At 34.5% G+C, this 24,160-nt stretch overlaps 1 protein-coding gene across 1 annotated transcript in view; it reads right to left on the bottom strand.

Moving 5' to 3' along the window:
• The window catches only part of ADAMTS19 (ADAM metallopeptidase with thrombospondin type 1 motif 19), a 222,728-nt gene that overhangs the window by 140,720 nt on the left and 57,848 nt on the right, over positions 1 to 24,160 (bottom strand). Inside the window, exon 7 of the mRNA XM_045507852.2 lies at positions 12,019 to 12,062. Coding sequence (XP_045363808.2) covers positions 12,019 to 12,062 — 44 coding nt within the window. The remainder of the gene's footprint in view (positions 1 to 12,018; positions 12,063 to 24,160) is intronic.

Here is a 24,160-nt window from a genome sequence, read left to right as displayed (position 1 = left end):
TTTTTTTGCCAAAGATAAAATTCAAGCTTTCAAGTGAAATTAGAATATTGGAAAACTTTTATCCGCCAGTATACACTTGGCAGCTTCCCAAAACTTAAAAGACTTTTTCTGATGAGACAGATGGTGATATTGACAAACATGATTTTTATATATATTGTACAGTGAAATGTGTCAACATTTAGAAGACTGACCTAATTCAGTGAACCAATATTTTCCAACTGACCAATCAATGCTGTTCTAAAAAAGCCATGCAGAGTTAAAACATCTACTTACAATGTGAGGAAAGTGTGAGATATACCAACAGTTATTAATGTAACAGAGTATAAAAGTTTACTGATAAGGGTTCAGAGTCTACATTGCAACAATATACTAACCGTTAAGACATTACCACTGAGTTTTAGTATACTTTCAAATAAGAACATTCACAATAATCTGAAAATACTCATCCACTTTCCAACTACACATCTTTATAAGGCTAGATTTTCCTCATACATTTAAACCAAAATAACAAATAGCAACACTTAACATGCAAAAGCAGATATAAAATCCCTGCTGCATTCTACAAGCCAGATACAAAGATATTTGCAAACATCTAAAACAAATCCGTGTCTTCTCACTGTTGAGAAGTGAGAAATGCTGAGCTGGCACTGATGTGCTGGCTGTCTCTGGGCATTTGCCAAACTCAAATGCAAAGGTGTTCAGCTTTAGCCACCACACTGAGATAAAGACAGTGCCTTGTCATCCAAACTGGAAGGGAAGGTGTAAAACTGTCACTATGTGCAGGTGACATGATATTATATATAGAAAGCCCTAATGACTCCTCCAAAAAAAAAAACTACTAGCACTAATAAATGAATTCAGTAAAGTTTTGGGATATAAAATTAATATACATAAATCTGTTGCATTTATATACACTGATAACAAACTATCAGAAAGAGAAATGAAGCAAACAATTCTATTTACAATCTCATCAGAAAGAATAAAATAAGTAGAAATAAATTTAACCAAAGAGGTAAAAGACCTATACTCTGAAAACTGTAAGACATTGAGGAAAGATATTGAAGATGACACAAATAGATGGAAAGATATACTGTATTCATGGATTAGAAGAATTAATGTTAAAAATGACCATTCTACCCAAAGCAATCTACAGACTTAACGCAATCCCTGTGAAAATGCCCATCGCATTGTTCACAGAACTAGAGCGAACAATTCTAAAATTTATATGAAACCACAGAAGACCTGGAATAGCCAAAACAATCTTGAGAAAGAACAAAGCTGGAGTTTCACATGTCCTGATTTCAATCTACACTATAAAACTATAGTAATCAAAACAGCATGGTACTGGCACAAAAACAGACACACAGACCAACAGAACATAACAGAGAGCCCAGAAATAAATCCATGCTTAATAAACAAACAAACCAACCAACCCATGCTTATATGGTCCGGTGATCTATGACAAAGGAGGCAAAAATATACAATAGGAAAAAGATAATTTCTTCAACAAGTGGTGTTGGGAAAACAGGACAGCTACATGCAAAAGAGTGAAACTGGACCACTTTCTTACGCCATACACAAAAATAGACTAAAAGCAGACTAAAGCCTTAAATGTAAGACCCAAAACCATAAAACTCCTAGAAGAAAACATGGACAGTAAGGTCTTTGACAGTGGTCTATGACTTTTGACATAGGAATATTTTTCTGAATCTGTCTCTTCAGGCAAAGGAACAAAAGCAAAAATAAACAAATGAGGCTAAATCAGGCAATCATTATTTACAATAGCCTAGATATGGAAGCAACCTCAGTGTCCATGAATAGATGAATGGAATAAGAAAAAGTGATATACACACACAGTATATATATAATGAAATATATACACTGTATATATATATAATGGAGTATAACTCAGCCATAAAAAGAATGAAATCATGCCATTTGTGACAACATGTATGAACATGGAAGGTACTGTGTTAAGTGAAATGAGGCAGGCAGAGAAAGACAAGTACCATATGATTTCATTTATATGTGTAATCGTAAAAACAAAACAGAAGAACAAACATAAAAAAAACAGAAACAGACATAGAGAGAACTGGTGGTTGACAGAGGAGTGGAAGGCAGAAGGGTGGGTGAAATTGGTGAAGGGGATTAAAAGGTATAAATATCCAGTTATAAGTTATAAAATGTATTGCATGGGGAATATAGTTAGTAATATTGTAATAACTTTGCATAGTGAAAGATTTATTGTGGTGAACATTTTATAATGTATAAAAATGTCAAATCACTGTATTTTACACCTAAAACAATTACAATAAGTCAATTATATCTCAATAAAAACCCTTATTTTATTAATATATGAAGAGATAACCTTGAGACACTGCTCAAGGTAAGGCCTTGGAACGGAAAATTCTATATAAAGCTATCTCTATATACAGTGAAAGGATACCATCTCCTCTTCCCTCAACACAAATTGTTAAACTCAGTGGCATGGTAGGTTAGAAAAACCAACTGCTCCTTGGCAAAAGTTAATGGCATAAAAACTTGTCTATTTTCACTAAGACTCTGTTTACTAAAAAAAAAAAAGCTTCCCTGATAGGTAATATTCATCCAATTGGAATATCTACCTTACTTACATTACCTGCATGGTCCAAGAATACTAACTGAAGAAATTTACTTAAATACCCTTAAGGTATTTGTGAATAAAAAATTCTATCTTGGGAGAAGTGCCTTCTTCTCCAGGCCAAAGAGTATTCCTTCAGATGAAAAGAATCTCAAGAAATAAGCGATCAAATACAAAACTATATAACCTATGAGTGACAAGCCACCATGAACAGGAGTCAGCAAAATCAATAAATAATACTAGAACCACAAGAACTTCAATAATAGAATTATTAGTTACTGATTGCTCAGAAGTACACTTGAAATGCTTTAGATCTAAAAGAAGAGACTGAAGACATGAGAAATGATCAATATATTACCCAAATGCCCTGGCACATGAAGGAAAAAGTCAAATAGAATGTCTAGAAATAAGACTTACTGAAATAAAATTCTTGATAAATAAAGAGATTAAATGGCATATTAAGAAAATAGAGAATTACCATAAACTGAGAAATACAGCTGAAAAAGTTCACTGGAGCACAGCACAGAAAGACAGAAATGGATATGAGGAAAGAATTAAAGAAATGGAAATCAAAACAAGCAGCATAATTTTGTTAGGATAGAAAGAATGGGCGTAAATAACCATATTTAAAGAGATACTGTTAAGAGAATTCTCCACAATAAGTAAAAGACCCGAAACTTCAGATTCAGGAAGCATGATGAATATAATGTAAGATAAAAAGAAATAAGGAACTAGACATTTTGGATGGATGGATGGATGGATGGATGGATGGATGGTAGCAGGCAGGCAGGCAGGCAAAAGGAAAAAAAAGGACAGAGAGGAGGGAGGGAGAAAGGACATTTATCGCTGTGAACAAGAACAAGAAATTAAAAAAGATCTTAGAGCACGGTAGCTCACATTAAAAGGAGTTCAGACTGAGAGCTGAATTCTCAAGAGCAAAAATGGATGCCAAAAGGCAGGTGAACTAGATCTATGATGTGCTGAAAGAAAAGAAAACAAAACAATGTACCCGGATTGCTAAGGTTCGACACTTAGTTAAAATCCTTTTCAAGGAAGAGAATGAAATTAAAACATTTTCAGACTAGCAAAAACCTAAAGGCCTGGCAACAGCAGATCTTTCCTAGAGGAAATTTGAGGTCTAGCATCAATCACTTCAGTTAGCAGGAGAGTACGATCAGAAGACCAGAGGAAGAAAGAATGACAACTAATAAAACTATAAATAGGTGGACAAATCCAATGAACCATTATCTATAGAAAACCATAAAAACATCTTGTGGGTTTTAAAAATGAAATGAAATTCTTCTAAATGATAATATGCTACAATCAAGGCAGGGTGTGGGAAGTGTTCTAAGGATTATGTATTCTTAACTTCAGACTTTGCTAAGTTATGTACACGTTTAAACTTCTAGGATAAATCTCAGGCTCACATGCTGAGTTCTCATCCACTAACTGAAAATGAAAATGTTGAAATTCTTCATAGCTTGAGGCTTAATACTTTATCATCTCTATGCTCTCCCAGAAGGTGGTCTTTTCCAGTTAAACACCACAGGTACACACTGTGCTTTCTTCATTCATCAAACACTGATCAATTAATTTACTCTTGACTGATGACTACTAATGTTTTATTAAATGCCTTTAGTGCACAGAAGTATATGCCTAAGAACGGAATCAATGGTCACAGGTTATATATATGCCAGCTTTAGTAGATACTGCCAAAAGTTTTCTAAAGTGATTAAACCAATTTACATTCCTTCCAGAAGCGGACAAGTGTTCCATAGATTCACATTCTTCCCATCACTTGATAACTCAGATGTTTAATTTTATCAGTCTTATTGGTAGAAATCTTTCAATCTGAATGTGTTTCCCTTATTACTAATTAGGTTGTTATCTTTACTTTTTCTAAAGATTCACCCTACTGAAATGGCTGTTAACATTTTTATCCTATATTAGTCCCCACTAGTCCATTAGGGAAATATTTTAAGACCCTCAGTGGATGCCTGAACCACAAATAGGACCAAACCTTAAATATACAATGTTTTCCCTATACTTACATACCTACGATAAAATTCAGTTTATAAATTAGGCACTGTTAAGAGATTAAACAATAACAACTAATAATCAAATTGAAAAATTATAACAATGTACTGTAATGAAAGTTATGCAAATGTGGTCTCTCTCTCAAAATATCTTACTGCACAATTTTAATGCCTATTCCATCTTAACTAAGCACTTATTATGCTCTGTGGACATCACTTTTGCAGTTTGAGGTGAGATAGCAAAACTAGCATAAATTTCTTCTTCCTTTTTCACAATTTCATGGATAGAAGACTCGTTCTTACCGGAGATCTTAGCAACCTTAGCATATGATTTTTTCTTATCAATTCCAGAATTTTCACCTTTTCACCTCAAGGAAGCACTTTACAGCTACTCTTTGGCATATCCGTAATGCCAGCATCACCACTTCTGCGTTTTGAGGCCAATTATTAAGCAAAACAAGGTAAATTGAACACAAGTACTGCAATACTGCAATAGTAGACCTGATATCCAAGCTGGCTAATAAGGGACATAGCTGGAGGAAGGCATGATTCACCTCCTAGGTGGGATGGAGCAGGTGGCGTGAGATTCCATCGCACTACTCAGAACGGTATACAATTTGAAACTCACGAATTGTTTATTTCTGATATTTTCCATTTAATATTTTAGACCTCAGATGACTGCAAGTCACTGAAACTGCAGAAAGTGAGACCCCGGATAAGGGGGGCTGCTGTATCTGGCATGTCTATCTGCTTGCTTGTTTCCTACTCATTGATTTACTGTTGTTTTTATACTCTGGGTTCCAACACTGTGTTGGTTACACGTGTTGCAAATATTATATATCATTAATTCAAAGATTCACATTATTTCATGCTGGGTGTGATACATCTTAAAATAATTAATGTCTTACAATTAGAATTTACCATTTTTTTCACTTTACAAAAAAACAAACATAGACTATTGTTGTTTTAAAATCAATGACAATGAAGGCATCTTAAAATCCGTGCAATATGGTATCTTCTCCCTGATAGAATTTTGGTTTCTCCTCTACTGTCAATATATGTTTGGAGAGACAGAAATTTTCAATATGAATCCAGTTGAAATCATTAAGCATTGCCCTTTATGATTAGCATCTTTTTTTCCTTTTTAAGAAATCTGTCTCTCCCTCAAAAATAGACAATTATTTTTCTCTATTTTCTTTTCTAAATTTAAAAAAGTTTAAACCATATGGGATTCATTTCAACTTTTCTCCATGTGAATGACTACCCTAACATCACGTTCTTCCTCTTCCAGTGCTCTGCCTTGTGTATCCTTCCCCACATATGTGCATCTGCAATGTCATATATATTATGAACCATATCCTTGTATCTGACAGAGCAGATTCCCTGTCCATATGCTTTCTTCACGAGTCCCTTGGCAATTCTTAGCCCTACACTCCTCCCTGTATCATTTACAGTCAGCCAATTTTCCTCCCAAGTTTCTGTTAGAATTTTTATAGAAATATGCTACATCAGTAGATCAATTGGAAGGAAATAGACATTTGTATCATCTTTAGCCTTTCAGACCATAAGTATAGTTTATTTTTTCATTGAGTTAGGTCTTTTTCATTGAATTGCAAGACAGCTCAATAATTTTCTCCATATGTCTTATGTATTTGTTATTACATATGTTCCAAAGAATTTTATTTTTTATATATCTGATAGAATTTTAAATAAAATGTGTCACTGCCAATTGGTATATAAAATGGAATTAGTATATAAAATGCAATTGGTTACTGAATACTGACATGCTGTCTAACCACCTGACTCTCCTGTTAATTTTAACAATTTTATTCCACCTTCTCTCTTTTAAAAAAAATGTAGACAATCATAACATCCACTTCATTTTAAGGCCTAAAATTTCCAGTGTATCATTGGACAGAAATAGTGATAATGGAGTCCTCTTCTTGTTTCTGATTTCAAAAGGGACACTTCCAATGCTTCACTATTTCAAAAAAGATATTTATGTAATTTTTATAAATATCTTTAACGTGGTTGATAAAGTTCCTACTTTGTCCTATTTTGCCGAAAGTTTTTTATCATGACTATGTTTTGAATTGCCTGGGAAATATTTTCTTTATCTGTTGTGATCATCATATGGTTTTTATCTTTAATTGGATTACATTACTATATTTTAAGATTTTTCTAATATTAAACTACCCATGCCTTTCTGGAAGAAATTTCAAATAAAATAACCCTACTTGGTTATTTAAAAATACATTGTGAGATAATATCTGCTAATATTTGGTTAAGAATTCTTCCATTTCTTTCCTGAGAATAGCTTATTGTTTTTCCTTCTTACACTGTCCTCTTTAGGGTTTGGTAAGATATTTATATGGTTTTAATTCACCCTTTTCTATTCTCTAAAATAGCTTGTATAACAATGGAATGATCAGCTCTTTGGAATTTAAGTAAAAATCATCAGGGCTTCACATTTTCTTGGAAAGATTTTAAAGAACTGATTAGATTTCCTAGATTGTTAGTGGATGATACAGGCAATTTTTTTTGTCTAGTCTCTCAGCTAGAAATGGTCAACTATAATTAATCATGTTTGTGAGCACAGCCCCAGTTTGTAGCTCTGTATATGTATTTATATATACCATGATCGAAATTTCATTTTTTTCATGTAATCCCAAACCCTACATCATTTCTTAAAACTAATTCTAAAGCTAGAATTGTTGACCCCACAATCTAAAGATTTAAGAATATCCATGTTTCCTTATTTCTTCTCTATAAGTTGTGGGAGGGAGTAATTAATTATCATAAAGTATATTATTTTTCTATGGCTGCTGTATCAAATTACCACAAATTTAGTGGCTTAAAACACCCCAAAATATTATCTTCCAACTCAACATTAGAAATTGACCCAGATCTCATTGGCTTAAAATCTATGCACTGCAAGGCTGACTGTACTCCTTTCTGGAGGCTGTAGGCGAGAATCTATTTCCTTGCTTTTTCCAGGTTCTAGATATTTCTTTACCTGGAGCTCCCTGCCTCCATCTTCAAAACCAGTCACGACAAGTGAACCCTTCTCATGTCACGTCTCTCTGTGCCTTTCTTCACTAATCACATCTCTCTCGGACTGAGCTCCTCTGCCTCCCTCTTCCAACTTTTAAGGACGCTTGTGATAACACTGGGCATACCAGACTGTGTGTGATCATCCCTCTATTTCAAAGTCAGTTGATTGGTAACCTTAATTCCATCCGCAGACTTCATTCCCCTTTGCTATGTAACCTAACATAGTCTCAGGTTCCAGGTCCATTAGCACATGGACATCCTCGGGGACCTTTATTCCGCCTGCCGCTGAAAGTAAGGCAACTGCACTAGCAATACTGATAGCAAGAGTTGTGACTTGTATCTGGAGTGATACTTAATTTTTCTCAAAATTTAAGGATACAACCATAGTTCATCCAATCAAAGATTTAAAAACTTTGACTTAAATTATGATGCAATTCTAACAGGCCACTGATTACAGAATTAATCTCAATTTCAGGAATGTTAAAACGTCAACACACATATGTTTTAGAATCGATATTTTGTTGATTAAAATGTTTAGTATCATTTTCTTCTAGTATCTATTTACCTACCTACTAACTACCTAAGACAACAGCAAAGAGTGTGGCTGAGGAGGTGGTAAGACACCTTTTGCTTTTTTATCCTCCAAACAGCTTTTCAAACATAAGCTTACTAAATAGGTACAACTTACCAACTGGAGCATTTATTTCTAATATTCCATAACAGTGATATAGCCTGACATATAAAATGCACACGTCTTTTGCATTGGCAAATTAGCAAAATATGCTATTGTTTCAAAGTTAAAATGCTGGTAAATAAAAGTTATTTCCCCGATTATGTTTGCCATTTCTTTATATATTTTAATTTATGCAATTTTATTCTAAAACTTCATTCAAAGATACTTTTGTCACCTTCAGTTTTCAACTAGAAAACTTGTCCTCAGAAAAAGCATCATGTTATAAAGGAAAGCTGCCTCTCATTACACTAAGATCTGAGGCAGAGGCTAGCGCCACAGCCACAGTGGTGCTGGACAAATTTGTAACCTCTCTGCACGGAGTGAAAGGATGTGATGGCAACTAGTGCATACTGAGTGCCAATTAAAAACTGGCCGCCTTGGTCAATAACATAGACTCTATTTTAAAGGTGAGGAATTCAAACCTTCATGGTGTTAAAAAATGTGCCCACACTTATGTAGGTAAAAAAACAGCAGAGCAGTGATTTAAATCTAGATGTGACTTCAGAAGTCATGCTCTGTTCTCTCTCAGAGTTTTCTTCATCTGTAAAGTAATAATGATAACAAAAAGAGTTCAGATTATGAAGAAATTAAATGAGAAACTGTCCATGAAAGGCTTGCTCAAATTACTATGCAAAGTATAAGACTTACTTACCATTGCTTTTAAAATACAGGCATTTCTCTTTATTTATAATTCAAGTTACTAATATCAACTGAAAGCTTTTAACTGCTGTCTTTCCCCTCTCACTATACCTAGCAGAGTAGGGGAAACTGTCACGGTAAAGTTATCATTCAGGCCCATATTATCCAAACTAATACACACTAAATCCACTTCTTTCTTTTCTCCTTCCTCTCTTTCAGTATTTTCATGATAGTAGCCAATATGAAATGTATCAGTGGCAGATAAAAGAACAAAGAAGGTATATCTGGATTTAAGAAAAACATCTGACAAAAATATAACCCGTAATATCACATGAGGAGGTCTGAAAATGTCTGTCAACAGACATTTTATTGATTTATGCCCTAAGTCTCTTTTGTTTTGTTACGCTAGAGATTGAGAGCTATGAAGATGATCAGTAGGCTACACACATTTATTTAATTTGGGGACAAACCACAGAGTAGTTTGGCAGCACCCTCTTAGAGAGTGGAAATTATTAATATTGCCCTATATTCTTCTTTTCATATAAATTAGACTACAAGTATCAGGAAAGATCTACGCCTTAATGCTGCAAGTTACAGAAATGAAAACCTTAAATTGGTTGACATGTAAGGATATTTACTGGCTTCCACATTCAGAAGCCCAGAGGTTAGACTGGGTCCCAGGTTGAAGGATGCAGTGAATCAACAATGTCACTGAGGAGAAAGGCACCTCTCCATCTCTCCATTCTGCAGTGTATGAGGCCAGATTCATCCCAAGGCCAGTTTCCTGTGTGATTATAGTGAGCAGAGTTGAATCCTTCCCTTGTTTATATGCAGTGGAGACAGATATGAGCAAACTTCAACCATGCAAAATGTTCTTTTCTTCACCTTCATGAGGCAGACACAGGTCACAGGCCACATGTCCTAACCATGACAATGCCATATGCTGACTGGTTTAGGTCTGAGATCCTGAAATGATCCCCTAGATAAGCCTACACGAGTCATGAACCATCCAAAAAGGAGAATCCTTGTCTCCCTGGCATCGCAGCTGCACAGCGGTGGATGCGTGACTGACGCCTATTTCTCCCACACGCGTCCTTATCAGTCTCGCCAGCATGTCTGTCTCCAGGCACTAAGCATGGTGAGTGTGACAAGAAGCTTTTGTTGCTGCTGTTGTGGGGACAGGGACTGGGGTGAGGAGACTACTCTTCTGCCTTGGTTCTTAGAGGTTTCCATGTGATGTCCCCTGAACAAATTATTTCAGATTTTTACTCTGCTCAAGACTGAATATGAAAAAAAAAAAAAAAGAGACCCTTGTCACATATTTGGGATGAGAAAAAGATATCCCGTAAAATACAGAGGGGAAAACTAGGATTTGGTGATGCCAGAGGAAACCGTGAGAATCTAAGCACTCGGAAACCCAGAGAGATCCCAGGAAGGGCACTGGACTTTCCAGAAGCTATGCTGTAATATTTAACACCAATTTTTATCCAGCTCTTAATGGACAAGACATATAGAGCTGAGGACTGATGACACCAACTTCCTGCTGAACAGCACACACTATACGCATGCACCCAGGCTAGAGAGAGGTGGTTAGTGCCCGTAATTATGGAAGATACTGCCCGAGTTGATTAAGATTTCTCTCAGATGCTCTAAAATGCAAGAGGTTGATCTGTCTGTATTAAAAGAAGGCTTTGGAGCAACACAGTTGTTTAAGTAGAGGAAAAGGTAATTATTTTGAGACAAGCTTTATTGGTAATCAGATGCTTCCATGGTCATGTTGATTAAAACCATGTATCAAGATTTAATTTGTGGAGATTCAGGCAAAAAGGAAAGAAAACTTCAGGAAGCAGGTAAGTTAGTAACACCCGGAAGATCATCCCTAAATCAATTCAGCTTTTCCACAGGCATCCAGCTCCTCCTATGCTGACGTTCCCTTCTGAGCCAAACATTCCTTTGCCTCCATCATCATCTGCTTCATGCTATTGTAACAGTTTTCCACTTACTATCTCAGCAGTCTGAGCAACTGAATCATCGGAGCAGGTTGGTGAGAACTTACATTAATACAACTAGTTAGAATTATTTTTTTGAATACCCATAAGCCTTTATTGTGTTTTGTCCCCTTTTTTAAAATGTTCACCTCACAAAGAATAAATGACACCTCAAACATGGTTAACTTAAAATACTCATTACCCTATAGAAATAAACCCCATGTGATGTGTCAACACCAGATCATGACTCTTAAATATACTTTACCAATAATCCAATATTACCTTATTATATACTGCTACATGACTTAAAACTATACATATATAATTACATAATTTTATCTATCTATATTTTTATCTATGTTTAGACAGGTAAGTTTATATACATGCATTTATATTAGCATATATATGCCCAGTCTCTCAAAATTAAGAACTGTGGTTTCATGGACTCTATTGGCTTTATGGTGTGTTTTAGTGATTTTAGTTATTTTAGGACAAAATATAGAAAATTTGCTATTTTATGTACAGAAAATCCTCATTAGTTGGGCAAATCAGATGAACTTTCACATAATCTCAGAGAACGTCAAATGTACCTAACTCAAAAACAAATCCATTAGCCTGAAAAAGGTCAATCTTACTGATATTAACATATTTTGCCTCAGTTTATCAATAATAAAAAAATTTTATAGAATCCATGTGTACATGTAGGGGAAAATAAAAAAGAAGTCATGATATTCTTAAATTATCGCTTAAACTGTTCTCTAATATATAGTGCACATACGTCTTCAAGCTTAATAACTGAAGTATTGACAAATGATTAAACATACAGGTTGAAAATATGTGTTTCTGACATTCTAAAAATACTTAATTGAAAGTAGCACTCTCAAATAATTGTCTTTGTTTAAACAAATATAGAACATCTCCAGTGTAAAAATGTTTACATACACTTACCAACAGTATCACATGGTTCATCTTTGTGTACACAGAAATCTTTCCTAGAAAGAAAACAGAAAATAATGTGTGTTCCACAAAAAATAGGGAATATGTGACTCATTTTTTGTAGTTACATGGATAATTGAACAACATGCTTTATCTTCAAGAATTTAATACAACCAGAAATAAGATTAATTTTTAATTCTAAGAAAATGTAAGAATGATCCATTTTTACCAGATATAATCCTGAAATATTTCGTCCTATTTCACAGATAATATTTTTTAAAAATCCACTCTTGTTTTGAATTTTACAGAATTTTATTTATTACCAAAAAAATCTGGTGTAGGGACATGGCTTCTTGTTTGAACAATACTACAAAATCTCTACTTCACATAATACAAAAATAATTTCCATATTGATGATTTAAATGTTAAGAAGTACAATTCAAAACAATACAATATTTTATATAAGACTGGCAAAAATTTAAAGACTGATAATAATCATATTAATAAAGGCATAAGAAAGTTAGTATTTTTAGATGCATGGGATCTCACCATGAATAAAATTCAATAATTTTCTCTTTATCTGACTGTTACATTTCAGAAAGCCTTCTCTAAATAGTAATGAGCTTTGAAGGCAAACTATATGGAAGCAAACCTTTTCATCTGCTTTTTGCCAGTAAGTTGACCTTAGGCAACTTATTTCACCTTCTTGTGCCTCAGTCACCCCACCTAAAAAATAGAGGTAACAATGATATCTATCCACCACACAGACTTACCGTACAGGTTAGATGATTTAACATGTTTAAAACATTTAACATGTTTAAAACATTTAAAACATAGGTTTACTGTGTGGTCTGAATGAGTTAATACACAGAAGGCATTTAAAACAATGCCAGGTACAAAAAAAGTTCTCAAGTCAGTTACTGATGTTTTCGTCATCAGTGCTGTCACTTCTGTCTCTGTACCATAATTGCAATTTCCTATTGATGAGAATTTAGCTTCTATAAAATTTTTTCTGTTACAAGAAATATTGCAATTTGTCTTTGTGTGTGTTTGAGGGAGAAATGGTAGAAAAAAAGTTTGTTCTCCTATTATGGCCAACTGAATGTCATTCATCGATGAAAAATAACTTTAAAAAATAAGTGTAACATTCCTTTCAATTTCCCCAGTAACATCTACATTGATGATTGTAATGGTTACTTTTCAATTCACATTTTATTGGCTCATCCAGCAGCATCTGTGACTATATGCAGAGTTTGGCAAATGTTGCGTGCATGCTTAAAATGCGTACTTTCTAACAGTTTGGAGCAGAGCTATATGTCTCATTGGATCTAGCTATAACAAGCTCTGAGACAAAATTGCTCAATAGAATGAGACATTCTGATTTTATTTTTGCATCTGTTACTGAGGAAGAGTTGTTAAAATTCCACTGTTGTTATAAATTTGTTGATGTTTTCTTGTGATTCTGTTAATTCTTGCTTTGTTTTGGCTGAAGCTAAATTATGGCTCAAAATCTTTATAACTTGTTTAGAATTAATGTTTTTATGATTGTGTAAAGGCCCCACTCATTCCTTTGAATGCTTTCTGCATTAAAAGTGATTGTATCTAATATTAACAAATATTAATGTGTTAGTAATACCATTAATATTTGCTTGGCGTATCTTTTTCCTTTGTTCTACTTTCAACTTTCATTTTCTCTAATTCTCTTATAAATAGCATATGGTTAAAACTGTAAAACCTAGTTATATAATATCCCTATAAGTGATTTTAATATTTTATTACAAACATATTTGAATTTTCCTATTATTTGTGGTTTCTATTTCCCAAGCTATATTATCTGTCCTTCTCTTCTGTCTTTCTCTTTCTTCCTGTAGTTTTATTTTCTGCTTTTTTTCTGCTACTACTTTGAAAAATCACATCAGATTGTTTGATTTACAGTTATTTCTACATTTTAAAGTACACTGTACTAGTTTCCTATTGCTGCTGTAACAAATTCCATCAATTTAGTGGCTTAAGACATCTTACAGTCCTCCAGTCAGAAGTCTGAAATAGAATTCACTGGGCTGATGGCAAGGTGTCAGTAGGACTGTGTTCCTTCTGGAAGCTCTGGATAAGAATCCATTGCCTTGCCTTTTCCAGCTTCTAGAGGTTGCCTGGATTTCTTGACCCATGGTCTTTTTCCATCTTCAAAGCTGACAACTGCATCACTCTGACCTTTGCTTCTATCATAACATCTCCTGACTCTCTTGCCTCCTCCTTCTTCTATATCCTGTGATTACATTGGGCTCCCCCAGTTAATTCAGGATAATCTCCCTATCACAATACTCCTCAACATAATCACAACTGCAGTCTCTTCTGCTGTATAAAATAAAAGTCGCAGGTTCTGCACATTAGAACATGGACATTATTCTGCCCACCACATTCACATGAAATGCCTAAAGCTAGAAGGTACCTGAGGTCTCCTGAAAAAGGCAAGGACATCAAACACTTTTAATGTAATCTCTTCCTTCCATCTTTCATGCTATTTTTATTTGACATTATACAGGCATACCTCGTTTTATTGTGCTTTGCTTTCCTGTGCTTAGCAGATACTGCATTTTTTTTTACAAACTGAAGATTTGCAGCAACCCTGCATCGAGCAATTCTGTCAGTGCCATTTTTCTAACACTGTTTGCTCATTTCATGTCTGTGTGTCACATTTTGGCAATTCTCACAATATTTCCAAATTTATTACTATTACTGTATTTGTTATGATGATCTGTGATCAGCGATCTTTGATGTTACTACTATGACTCACTGAAGGCTCCTATTCTTTAGCAATAAAGTATTTTTTAATTAAGGTATGTAAATTGTTTTTCAGACGTAATGCTATTGCACATTTAATAGATGTAGTATAGTGAAACAACTCTTACACACACTGGGAAACCAAAAAACTTGTGACTCCCTTTAGTGCAACACCTGCTTTATGACAGTGGTCTGGGACTGAACCTGTAGTATCTCCAAAGCATTCTTGGAATTCCACCTCAATTTTTAAAATCTCAAGTTAGATACTTTTCTCCTAAACTATTAGCACTTATTTAGATTTGCCTATATATTTAGCAATTTCTTTTCTCAGTAGTATCTTGTATCTTTACTTTCTAGAGAGATTGTTTTTCTTTTTCTCCTTCAGCGAGGATCTGTGGATGCCAAATTGTCCTGGACAATGTTTCCTAAATTCTCATTCGTTTGCATTTATTCATGACAGAGGAGTAGCTGAGTGCAGAATTTCAAGTTGACTTTATTGGCCCTCAGCATAGTGAAGATATTATTTTATTTTAGTCTAGCATTTATAAAAATAAATTAGAAGTCTGCAATGACCCTGCTCTTTTTTTCATTTGGTGTCTGATTTTTTACTGAAATATAATTGACATATAACATAGCGCATGTTTAATTTTAAGATTTCTTTTTGTCTTTGTAGTTCTGCAGTCCCACCAAGATGTGTCCAGGTACTGAGTTTGTTTTCATCTATCTTCTTGGGTATTTGGTGTATCTTTCAATTTGAAGACACACAGACACGCATTCTTACCATTATCTTTTTAGCTAACTGCTCTCACATGCTCTCCACTCTCTTCTCTTGGTTCCTTTAGGTGCACGTTTGCTCTTCTCATTCTGATGTCTGTAATGCTCAAGCACTCTTGTACTTCCATCCCTTCACCACTCTAAGCAGCCTTCTGGGTGAATCCCTCAGACCTGTCACCCAGTCCATTAGGGCTCTCTTCAGCTGCATCTACTCTGCTCTTCAACTCAGAAACAGATTTTTAAGTACATTTTTAAGATGCTTTATTTTCCTCAATTTTCAAATCATCTCTTCTTTCTTCCAAAATACATTTTTCTCATATTTTCAATTTTCTGTGTTTTTAATCATATGAACATGCTTTTTTATAATCCCTGTCAGCCTTTTAAAATACTCTTTTCCATGACTCTTTGCTCTTACAATGGACTACGTCATTTCATGTTTTGGAATTCTGCTGTGAACTCATTTAGTTGTACTTTATTGGTGGTTGCCGTGTGTGGTGAAAGCTGAAAGAGGGCCCATTCAGAGCAATTCTGCATGTGCTTTCACTAAGAACTTCAATGTTAGATCATATTCATGATAAAGAATGCCCAGAGGAGCCATTAGTTTTTTCCTAACATGGGTTCATGGCTGAGACAGAAAGAATGCTTCCTGTTGACAACCTGTGCTTGTTTGCAAAGCTTTCACCAGATCAAACTTTCATTAAGGGTGTAGGTATCCAAGACTTCTGGCTGCATGTAATCATTTCAGTTCCACTTTCCCACTTTGCAAAGCCACAAAGTTTTTTCTTTATGTAGAAGTTAAACCCAAGAACTCAGATTTCCAAGCCCAACAAACTCCTACCAGGACAACTATCATCACATTACCTCAGGAGCTTTCTATATATATGTTTTGTTTCTTTTTTTAAATGCCAGAGCCCTCTTATTTTTTGCTCACCTACGTATGTAAAATGATTTCTACAATCTCTAGATGTCAATAGTAAGAACATTTTCTGATTATCTAGTTGACTAAATTATGATGTAATTAAAGGAAGTGAGCACAATCTGTGACCTACCATATAGTAATTAAGCATACTGAGCCATATTTATTGTTAATATTAGATCTTAATATACACAGCAACAAGCCACATAGGCCTTACTCTATTTCTACATTTTATATCATGCAACTACTTTTACCAAAATCTTTAAGACTGCACAATTGCCTCAATAAGATGTTCACATCGACCTTAGTTGATTTACGATTTTTACAAAGATACCTTTCTACAAATAGGGAATATATGTTATAAATTACTGTAAAAATTAGTGATTAGTATAGTATTGTCATTTTTCTTCCATAAGGTTGGAGATGGAAAAAAAACTGTGTGGACAGCCATGGGTATGAGTGAGCTAGGGAATAAAGTAATCTACTATCAATAATTAATTACTATAAGTTTACTATTCCTTCAGGCAAATTTCTGACACAGATGATTTCTATGAAAGTTACAGAATCAACTCTTGATTATTAGAGTAAAGGGGGAAAAGGTAAAGTCCAGATAAAGAAGATAAAAACAAACTGAAATGATGTATTTTTAACGTAAGGCAGGAAATGGATTCACTCTTAACTTAATTCATTTAAATCACCCCCAATATTTAGGAATGCATTTACCATTTTGCAGTTACAAATAACAAGACAACGGCAGTATGACAGTTTATCAGATGAACTGCTTCACAAACAACTGCTTGGAGATTTATTACTGCTGTGGATCTCTGAGGGAAGGACACTTCTCTAATACTGCACTAGGGCTCAAGGCAGGCAGAGACTCAGGCCCGCTTGCACATTTTTCCTTCCCCCTTCCTTTCCTCAGTTAACTCCACCCAAAAACGTTTGCCTTCAGTTTGTTTCAGTGGCCGCGTTCTCTCCTGCCTCTGATTTTATAGTGCATGTCAGAGACATCTCTGTTTTGAAGAGGGCCTACTGCTGAGACCTCGCATCTGACTGCAAGGGAGTGGGGTCGGCCCCCAAAACGCAGGGTACACAACGTAGTACTGCGCTGCGCTGTCTGCCGAGTACGGAGTATTTCTAAACAAGGGGAATAGTACAACATGTTTTCACTCGTTTGTAAAAACTTCCATGTTTTTCTCAAACATGCTATTTTTTAATTGTGGGGAATCTATAAACTAGTAAATCCATTTTGGATAACTGAAAAATAGGTGTTACCAGTTGATACATTAATCTTCAATCGACACAAAATCTTTTATACACAGAAGATATATATATATATATATATATATACACCTATATACATATACATATATATATATAATCTTATCAATACTGCTTGTATATACCTTAAGAATCTACTGTTCCACTGGACTGAGTGTTGCAAAGTTGACTAATTTTTGTTAATTATTAAGAAGTAAATAGCAAAGAAAAAAATTTAAATGAATTGAATAATCAGATTATCCATCAGCACTGAGGGGTCTAAAAACATACAGCTTTTTTAGTATAAAAAATGACCTTCTGAAAATGCATGCTAAAATTAGAAAGAAAACTGTAGAAAAATGAGGGAAGACACACTCAGATTTTCTCTCATAAAAGGTAATCATTCGAGCCATCCTACCCTAAACTTCTAAGTTAAACTACTGGATGGTGTTGCCCCCAATATTCAAGATACAAAACTGAAAAACTATGAATCTGAGCAAAACAAGACTGCTCCTAATTAAAACCTTGGTCCCAGGATCATAATAAAAGGTTTTTTAAAAAGCTCAGTGATTCTCTGGCAGCCACTGAAGTAAGCCCTAACTGCTCCCAACCCCCAGCATCTTTCCACTGGGAAACCACCTTCAAGTATGTCATATTTTCTGGTCACTGGCTTCTAGTCACTGAACTTGTACATATAACCCCTGGTCAACTGAAACCCACTTTTTCAGAGGATCTAAAGTAGATCCTATAGTAAGAGAATGTGAATGGCCCTGGATCATACAAGCCCAGTGGTTGAGATTTCTAGAGTCTCCTTCTTCACTGTCTTTCTTGACGTGTGGGTCTTCAATTCTTCCTTTGATTCTAATACTACACAGGATTGTCTCCACTCATCAAAAAAAAAAAATAATAATAAATCCAGAAAGACACATCTTCTGGTGCTCAACTTGGGCAAAGCTGGTCTCTTTGGCTCAAAACCAACACCAAATGATACAGGAAAATATATGCCCTTGGTGGTGTAACACATTCAGAGCCTGAATATAATCACAGATGAAGAAGAATGGAAAAGGCTGCTGACATTTTTTTTATGAGTAAATGATCAGATACCGTTAGCCTTCCTCTGCGTCAGAAGGAACAGAAATCAACTTTATCACAGAGACAGCATGCCTGGTTGTACAGGTTGTGCACTGCTTAATCCTCAGGGTACATTTACACACACAACAATGTAAATGGCTCCCTCTACTGCTGTGGAGTGCGCAACCTACACAACAGGATTCACTACATGCTTCTTATATTGCCAAGCAGTGGATAAGAGGAGGAATATAAAGATAAATAAAAAAGACTTCTGCTCTGAAGGCAAAACAGAGAATGATGCACAGTCACCTCTGTAATGTGATAAGGGGTCCACGATCAGTGAGGAAGAAGCCTAGGGAATTGTATCAAATAACGGATAGTTCTATTTTGCAGTTGCCTTTGCCAGCAAACAAACGGAGAGAGAAACACCCAAAACAGATGATACTGAATAATATGGTAATGCAGAAAATTAAAGAACCACATAAAATCAAATCTTCACCTTAGGGCCAAGAATCACGGAGTGCAAAGTATATTCAGATGTAGAGGGGAAGGGATTTTAAGTGCTTTTTCTAAATGTACAATACATCATATCATAACACATGAGGCTGCAAGATGACTTTGATTTACATAATGTGAAACAAGGGACTTCATCTGTAACTAAACAACATGATAAAACTATGAGAAATGCACTGCTTATTGTCAAGGGCACTTATGAGTCCATCACACAGCCAATTTCTGTTCACTTAGCAAACAAATGAATCAAGCACATTATTTCAAAAAATACAAGGTCTTTTATCCAAAGGCCCTGGTAATATCTTTCAGTACAATAGAAGAACAAATTCTCGGCAGCATTTAAAAACCTCAGATCAGACTGTAATTTTTTTTAGACTGTTAATTCTTAATCTTCAATTCTTCAACTGTAAACTTCTTTCCAGAGGACTGCAATAATGTAATCTTAATTTCATAATACTCAAAAATGTTGAGGGGTCCGGGGGACAGAGATTTGTTTGCTGCCTAGACTTACGATTATGTGGATTCAAATTCTCTCATTTGTGGCTCATGTTGGCTCAGTGCGCCTGAAGTCTGCATCATAGACTTTCATTATGTGAGTTTATGGAAATGATACTGTTAGACTTTGGCAACTGGGAAGGCCAATAAATTCTGCTTAAGTTCTGATTTATATTGAAAAAAATGAAATGTAGCCTTTAATTTCCAAGAATGAAGATGCATCTGAGAATAAGTCTCACTGTCGAGTTTTATAGTGCCCTGGGACAGACCTATAAATGATTCATTCAAAAATTATTCTGTGATTTGTATTAAATTAATATATTTCTGTCATTTCTTATATTTTATTAAATTTTCTCTTACTTGCCAATGGCATTATTTTGAAACTAACTTGCAGAAGTACCGTACATAAACCAAAAATCATTTCAGTAAATACTGAAAGGCAGAACTGTCATTAATAAAATCAATTCTAAATTAAAGAGCATTTTCAAGGCACACAGACTTGCACTTTCTCTATAATTTCAAAGAGAAATGTGAAAATTACACGAAGGAATCATGGAGTTGACAGCTGGGATAACATGATTTGTGTTTTTGTTACCGTGAGCCCACAGCACTAGGTCAGCTTTAAACTATTTACTTCATTGTATCACACAGAACAATTTAACAAACGTATTACTGCAGATAGGTTAGGATTTATACAAACATGTTTCATTTTAGTTGAAACCAAAATTAATAGCTGAGCTAAAATTTCTTCCTACTAATGTGCTCACATAACATACAACATTTAATAATTACTTGAGTATTCACTGGAAACCGGGCTGGTTATGAGTTCCCTTTGTCAAACATGGGTAAGACCATGGAATCCACGGAGATTAAAACTTATTTTATTCGTCCTAACTTCCTTGCAAAGCTGAAGATCTGAAAATTTGTATGTTTGCATGAACTAAAAAGCAATTTTCTTCCTCAATTACTGACATCATTCGTTTAGACTTTCCTGATCATATGGTGGTAGGTCACTTTGAGATAAAACATTCCTGTCAGTGGGCTGATTTTCACTGCTGGGGCACTGGAAACAGTGATACAGAGAAAAGCGATTTTCCACATAAATCTTAGTCCCTGGGGGAGTAAAGGTAGAATTATTTGTCAGTATTGATCCATATTTTATATGCGTCTACCCTTTGACATTTTTTTCCCTACTTTCAATCACAGGTCTGTATTCCTATTGCTTTCCACAGAACAGAAGCAATTTATTAAGATCCTATTCTAGGTCCTATTTATCAGGGTGCAAAAAATTGAAGTCAGTATTTCTGCTAAAGGGTTTAGGAAGTGTAAAAAATCTTTTTTTTTCCTCATAAAACATGAAGTGTTTTAGCAAAACTACAGCAAATTCTACCCCTCAAAAAGGTTTTTCTTTTTCCTTTTTCTTTTTTAAGCAGGAGTCCTTTTTAGACAGTACAGCTTTGGTTTTGGATCCATGACTAAAAGATACATTAGAGTTAACAGTGCTTTATGCTGTCTTATCTTTGAAAAACACAATTTGTGCATACAGAGCACACAGTTAGTCCTAGGAGTTCAAGTTTTGAAAATCTGAGCATGAATAATTACTTTATAAACTGACCTGATCTAGCAGATTGAGATCATAAGTCACAGATTACTTACTATATGTTTTGCTAGACAATATTATCTAAAATAGTCTCATAAATCCCAGATATTACTACCTTCAGGTCATTATTTTAATATGTTATCCTAGCCTATGGCCAAACATGGAGTTTAACTGCATTTTATGAGCATTTGACAGTTAGGAAGAAGATTGTATTTCTAAACACAAGAGCAAGTACACCGTAATTATCCTAAATACTAGTACTTGTTTACAACCAGATATAGATAAGGACGCATATACGCTTTTCTCTAAACATGAGAATTCAGAAAGTTACACAAAAATAGAATAGTTACATAAATTAAGATACTTATATGCATTAAAATAGTATGTCTGCTCCTCCCTCCAAATGATATGGACCAAATAGGAGTTATGCAGTACTGCTGCTCTAACAGATTATCACAAATGTATTCAGTGGCTTTAAACAACAGAAGCATGTTATCTTACAGCTCTAGAGGTCTGAAGCCAATACAGGTCTTACTGGGCTAAAATCAAGGTGTCATCAAGGCTGCATTCCTTCTAGAGGCTCTAAGGTAAAATCTGATTGCTTGACTTTTCCAGCTTTTAGAAGCTGCCTGCATTCCTTGGCTTGTGGCCCCTTCCTCTACTTTCAAAGCCAACAGGATAGCATTTTCCAGTCTCTTCCTGACTCTGACTTTCTGCTCCCTTTTCCGTCTTTTAGGATTCTTGTGATTACATTGGACACATGCAGATAATCCAGGATAATCTCATCTCAACATCCTTACTCACATCTGCAAAGCCCCTTTTGCCATATGAGGGAACATATTCACATGTTCTGGGGATTAAGAATAGACATCTTTGGGGAATAATACTTGGCCTTCCACAATGAACGACATGAAAAGACTTGCAAGATACAATATAAAGTTACAGAAAAAAAACCCAGAAAATTGTGTACAACATGAAACTACATTCTTTAGACTCATACCAACTCAACATTGCTTACCTCTGGGCAACTTTTACATGAACATGTCCATGCGTTACTAGGAGAGGGGAGAGAATTATGCTACAGTGTTTCTTAAAGAACTATTTAAGGATGAGGGAATGTTTGGTATAGATTTTTAAGCAAAAATATGTGTTGTAAAATAGTATATAAAATGAAGAATTCAACTCCATGGGCAATATTCTGTTTTCTACATGGAGGGGTGAACACGCAGTTGCCAATTACAATGTTCTTTTAAAAAAAATGTATAAAATACATCACACACCTCTTTTTTTTTTTTTTTTAAGAGAACAGTTGTGTTATATTGCTAGGACAAGCTAGTAACAAGGGAGGTAAGGATTAGTTAGAAGTGTGGTTTTAAAGCTTTATACCTTAAAAATATATATTGGGTACAGGAGATTCTTTTCTCAGAGTTCTGAAGAGAAAAATGGCATTGGAATTAAGGAATGAAATTAATGTCACAATATTGGTGGGGCGAGGCAAAACTTGCACATAGAATATGATTCAGATATTATAAATATATGTATTTAGTTCCATAAATACATAGGAAATAAAACTGGAGAAATATACTTCAACATGTTAACCATAATTATTCCTAGGTAGAAAAATGGGTGGGATTATACGCTAATGTTTTTTCTTTATTTTTGTATTTCTCAAATTTCTTTAATGAATATGTTGCATTTTTAATTAGAAGAGACAAATATGAATCAGTGATCAAATTATGATTATCCCCCTCTTTAGTCTTAGAAGCACTATTTCCAGCACCTACACCCATAAGGATAAATAAGACACAGATTTTATCACCTGAAAAATGAATATACGAAAATCCTTTGTGGTTAATACATGCTGGGAATCTAATTTCTCTATATCAGAGTGGTGTTCAATATAGGTTAGAAGTTTGAATTAAGCATATACAATAGCTCCCATGATCACCAATAATAGTATAGATCCTATATGGCATACAGATTCTTTTTTCAGAAATATTTAGTACTAAAATAAAATATATATTAAAGAAACCTGTCACACAGAATTATTATGATACTCAGATTGAAATTAAAAATAATATCTACATGTTCCCTGGAAATCCTAATCATTTTCACTGACAACAATATTTGCTATTCTATTTTTAAAAAGCAATTCATAAAAAAAGTTTTTGGTAGAGTCAAGGGGACTTTAAGATTTGTTAATCTTATTCAAACAAAACATGCTTAAAGTTACAAACAAGATAAACTTTAGTATAAGCTGATTTCTTAGAGGACCCCCCAAATAAAGTGATTTTAAATGGCTTCTGCATTAATCACATGATCTTTTGAAATTGACCCTGTCATTTTCTCAAAGAGAAAATCTATTCTAGAAAAGATGCATGTTTTAAAATATATTTTGACCATTTAAATAAAAATAGTGTGAAAATTTAGCAGACTGAAGAAAAGATGAGATAAAAGAATTAAATCTTAATTACTTGCTAAATAACCTGAAATAGGCTTAGACCTGTATTTTACTTATAATCCTTTAGAAAAGACTAACATCATTAAATACTTTCTTTTTTTGACAAGGGAGGTAATTGGGTTTGTTTATGTATTGATTTTATTGAGGTATAGTCAGTTTACAATGTTGTGTCTTATTTATTTATTTTTAATGGAGGTTCTCTGGACTGAACCCAGGACCTCATGCATGCTAAGCATGCACTCTACCACTTGAGCTATACCCTTCTCCTTTTATATAATTTTAA

The sequence above is a fragment of the Camelus bactrianus genome, chromosome 3, assembly GCF_048773025.1.
Source record: "Camelus bactrianus isolate YW-2024 breed Bactrian camel chromosome 3, ASM4877302v1, whole genome shotgun sequence".
Taxonomy (NCBI): Eukaryota; Metazoa; Chordata; class Mammalia; order Artiodactyla; family Camelidae; genus Camelus; species Camelus bactrianus.
The sequence above is the reverse complement of the archived record's forward strand: the minus strand, read 5'-3'. Positions and strand labels throughout refer to the sequence as shown.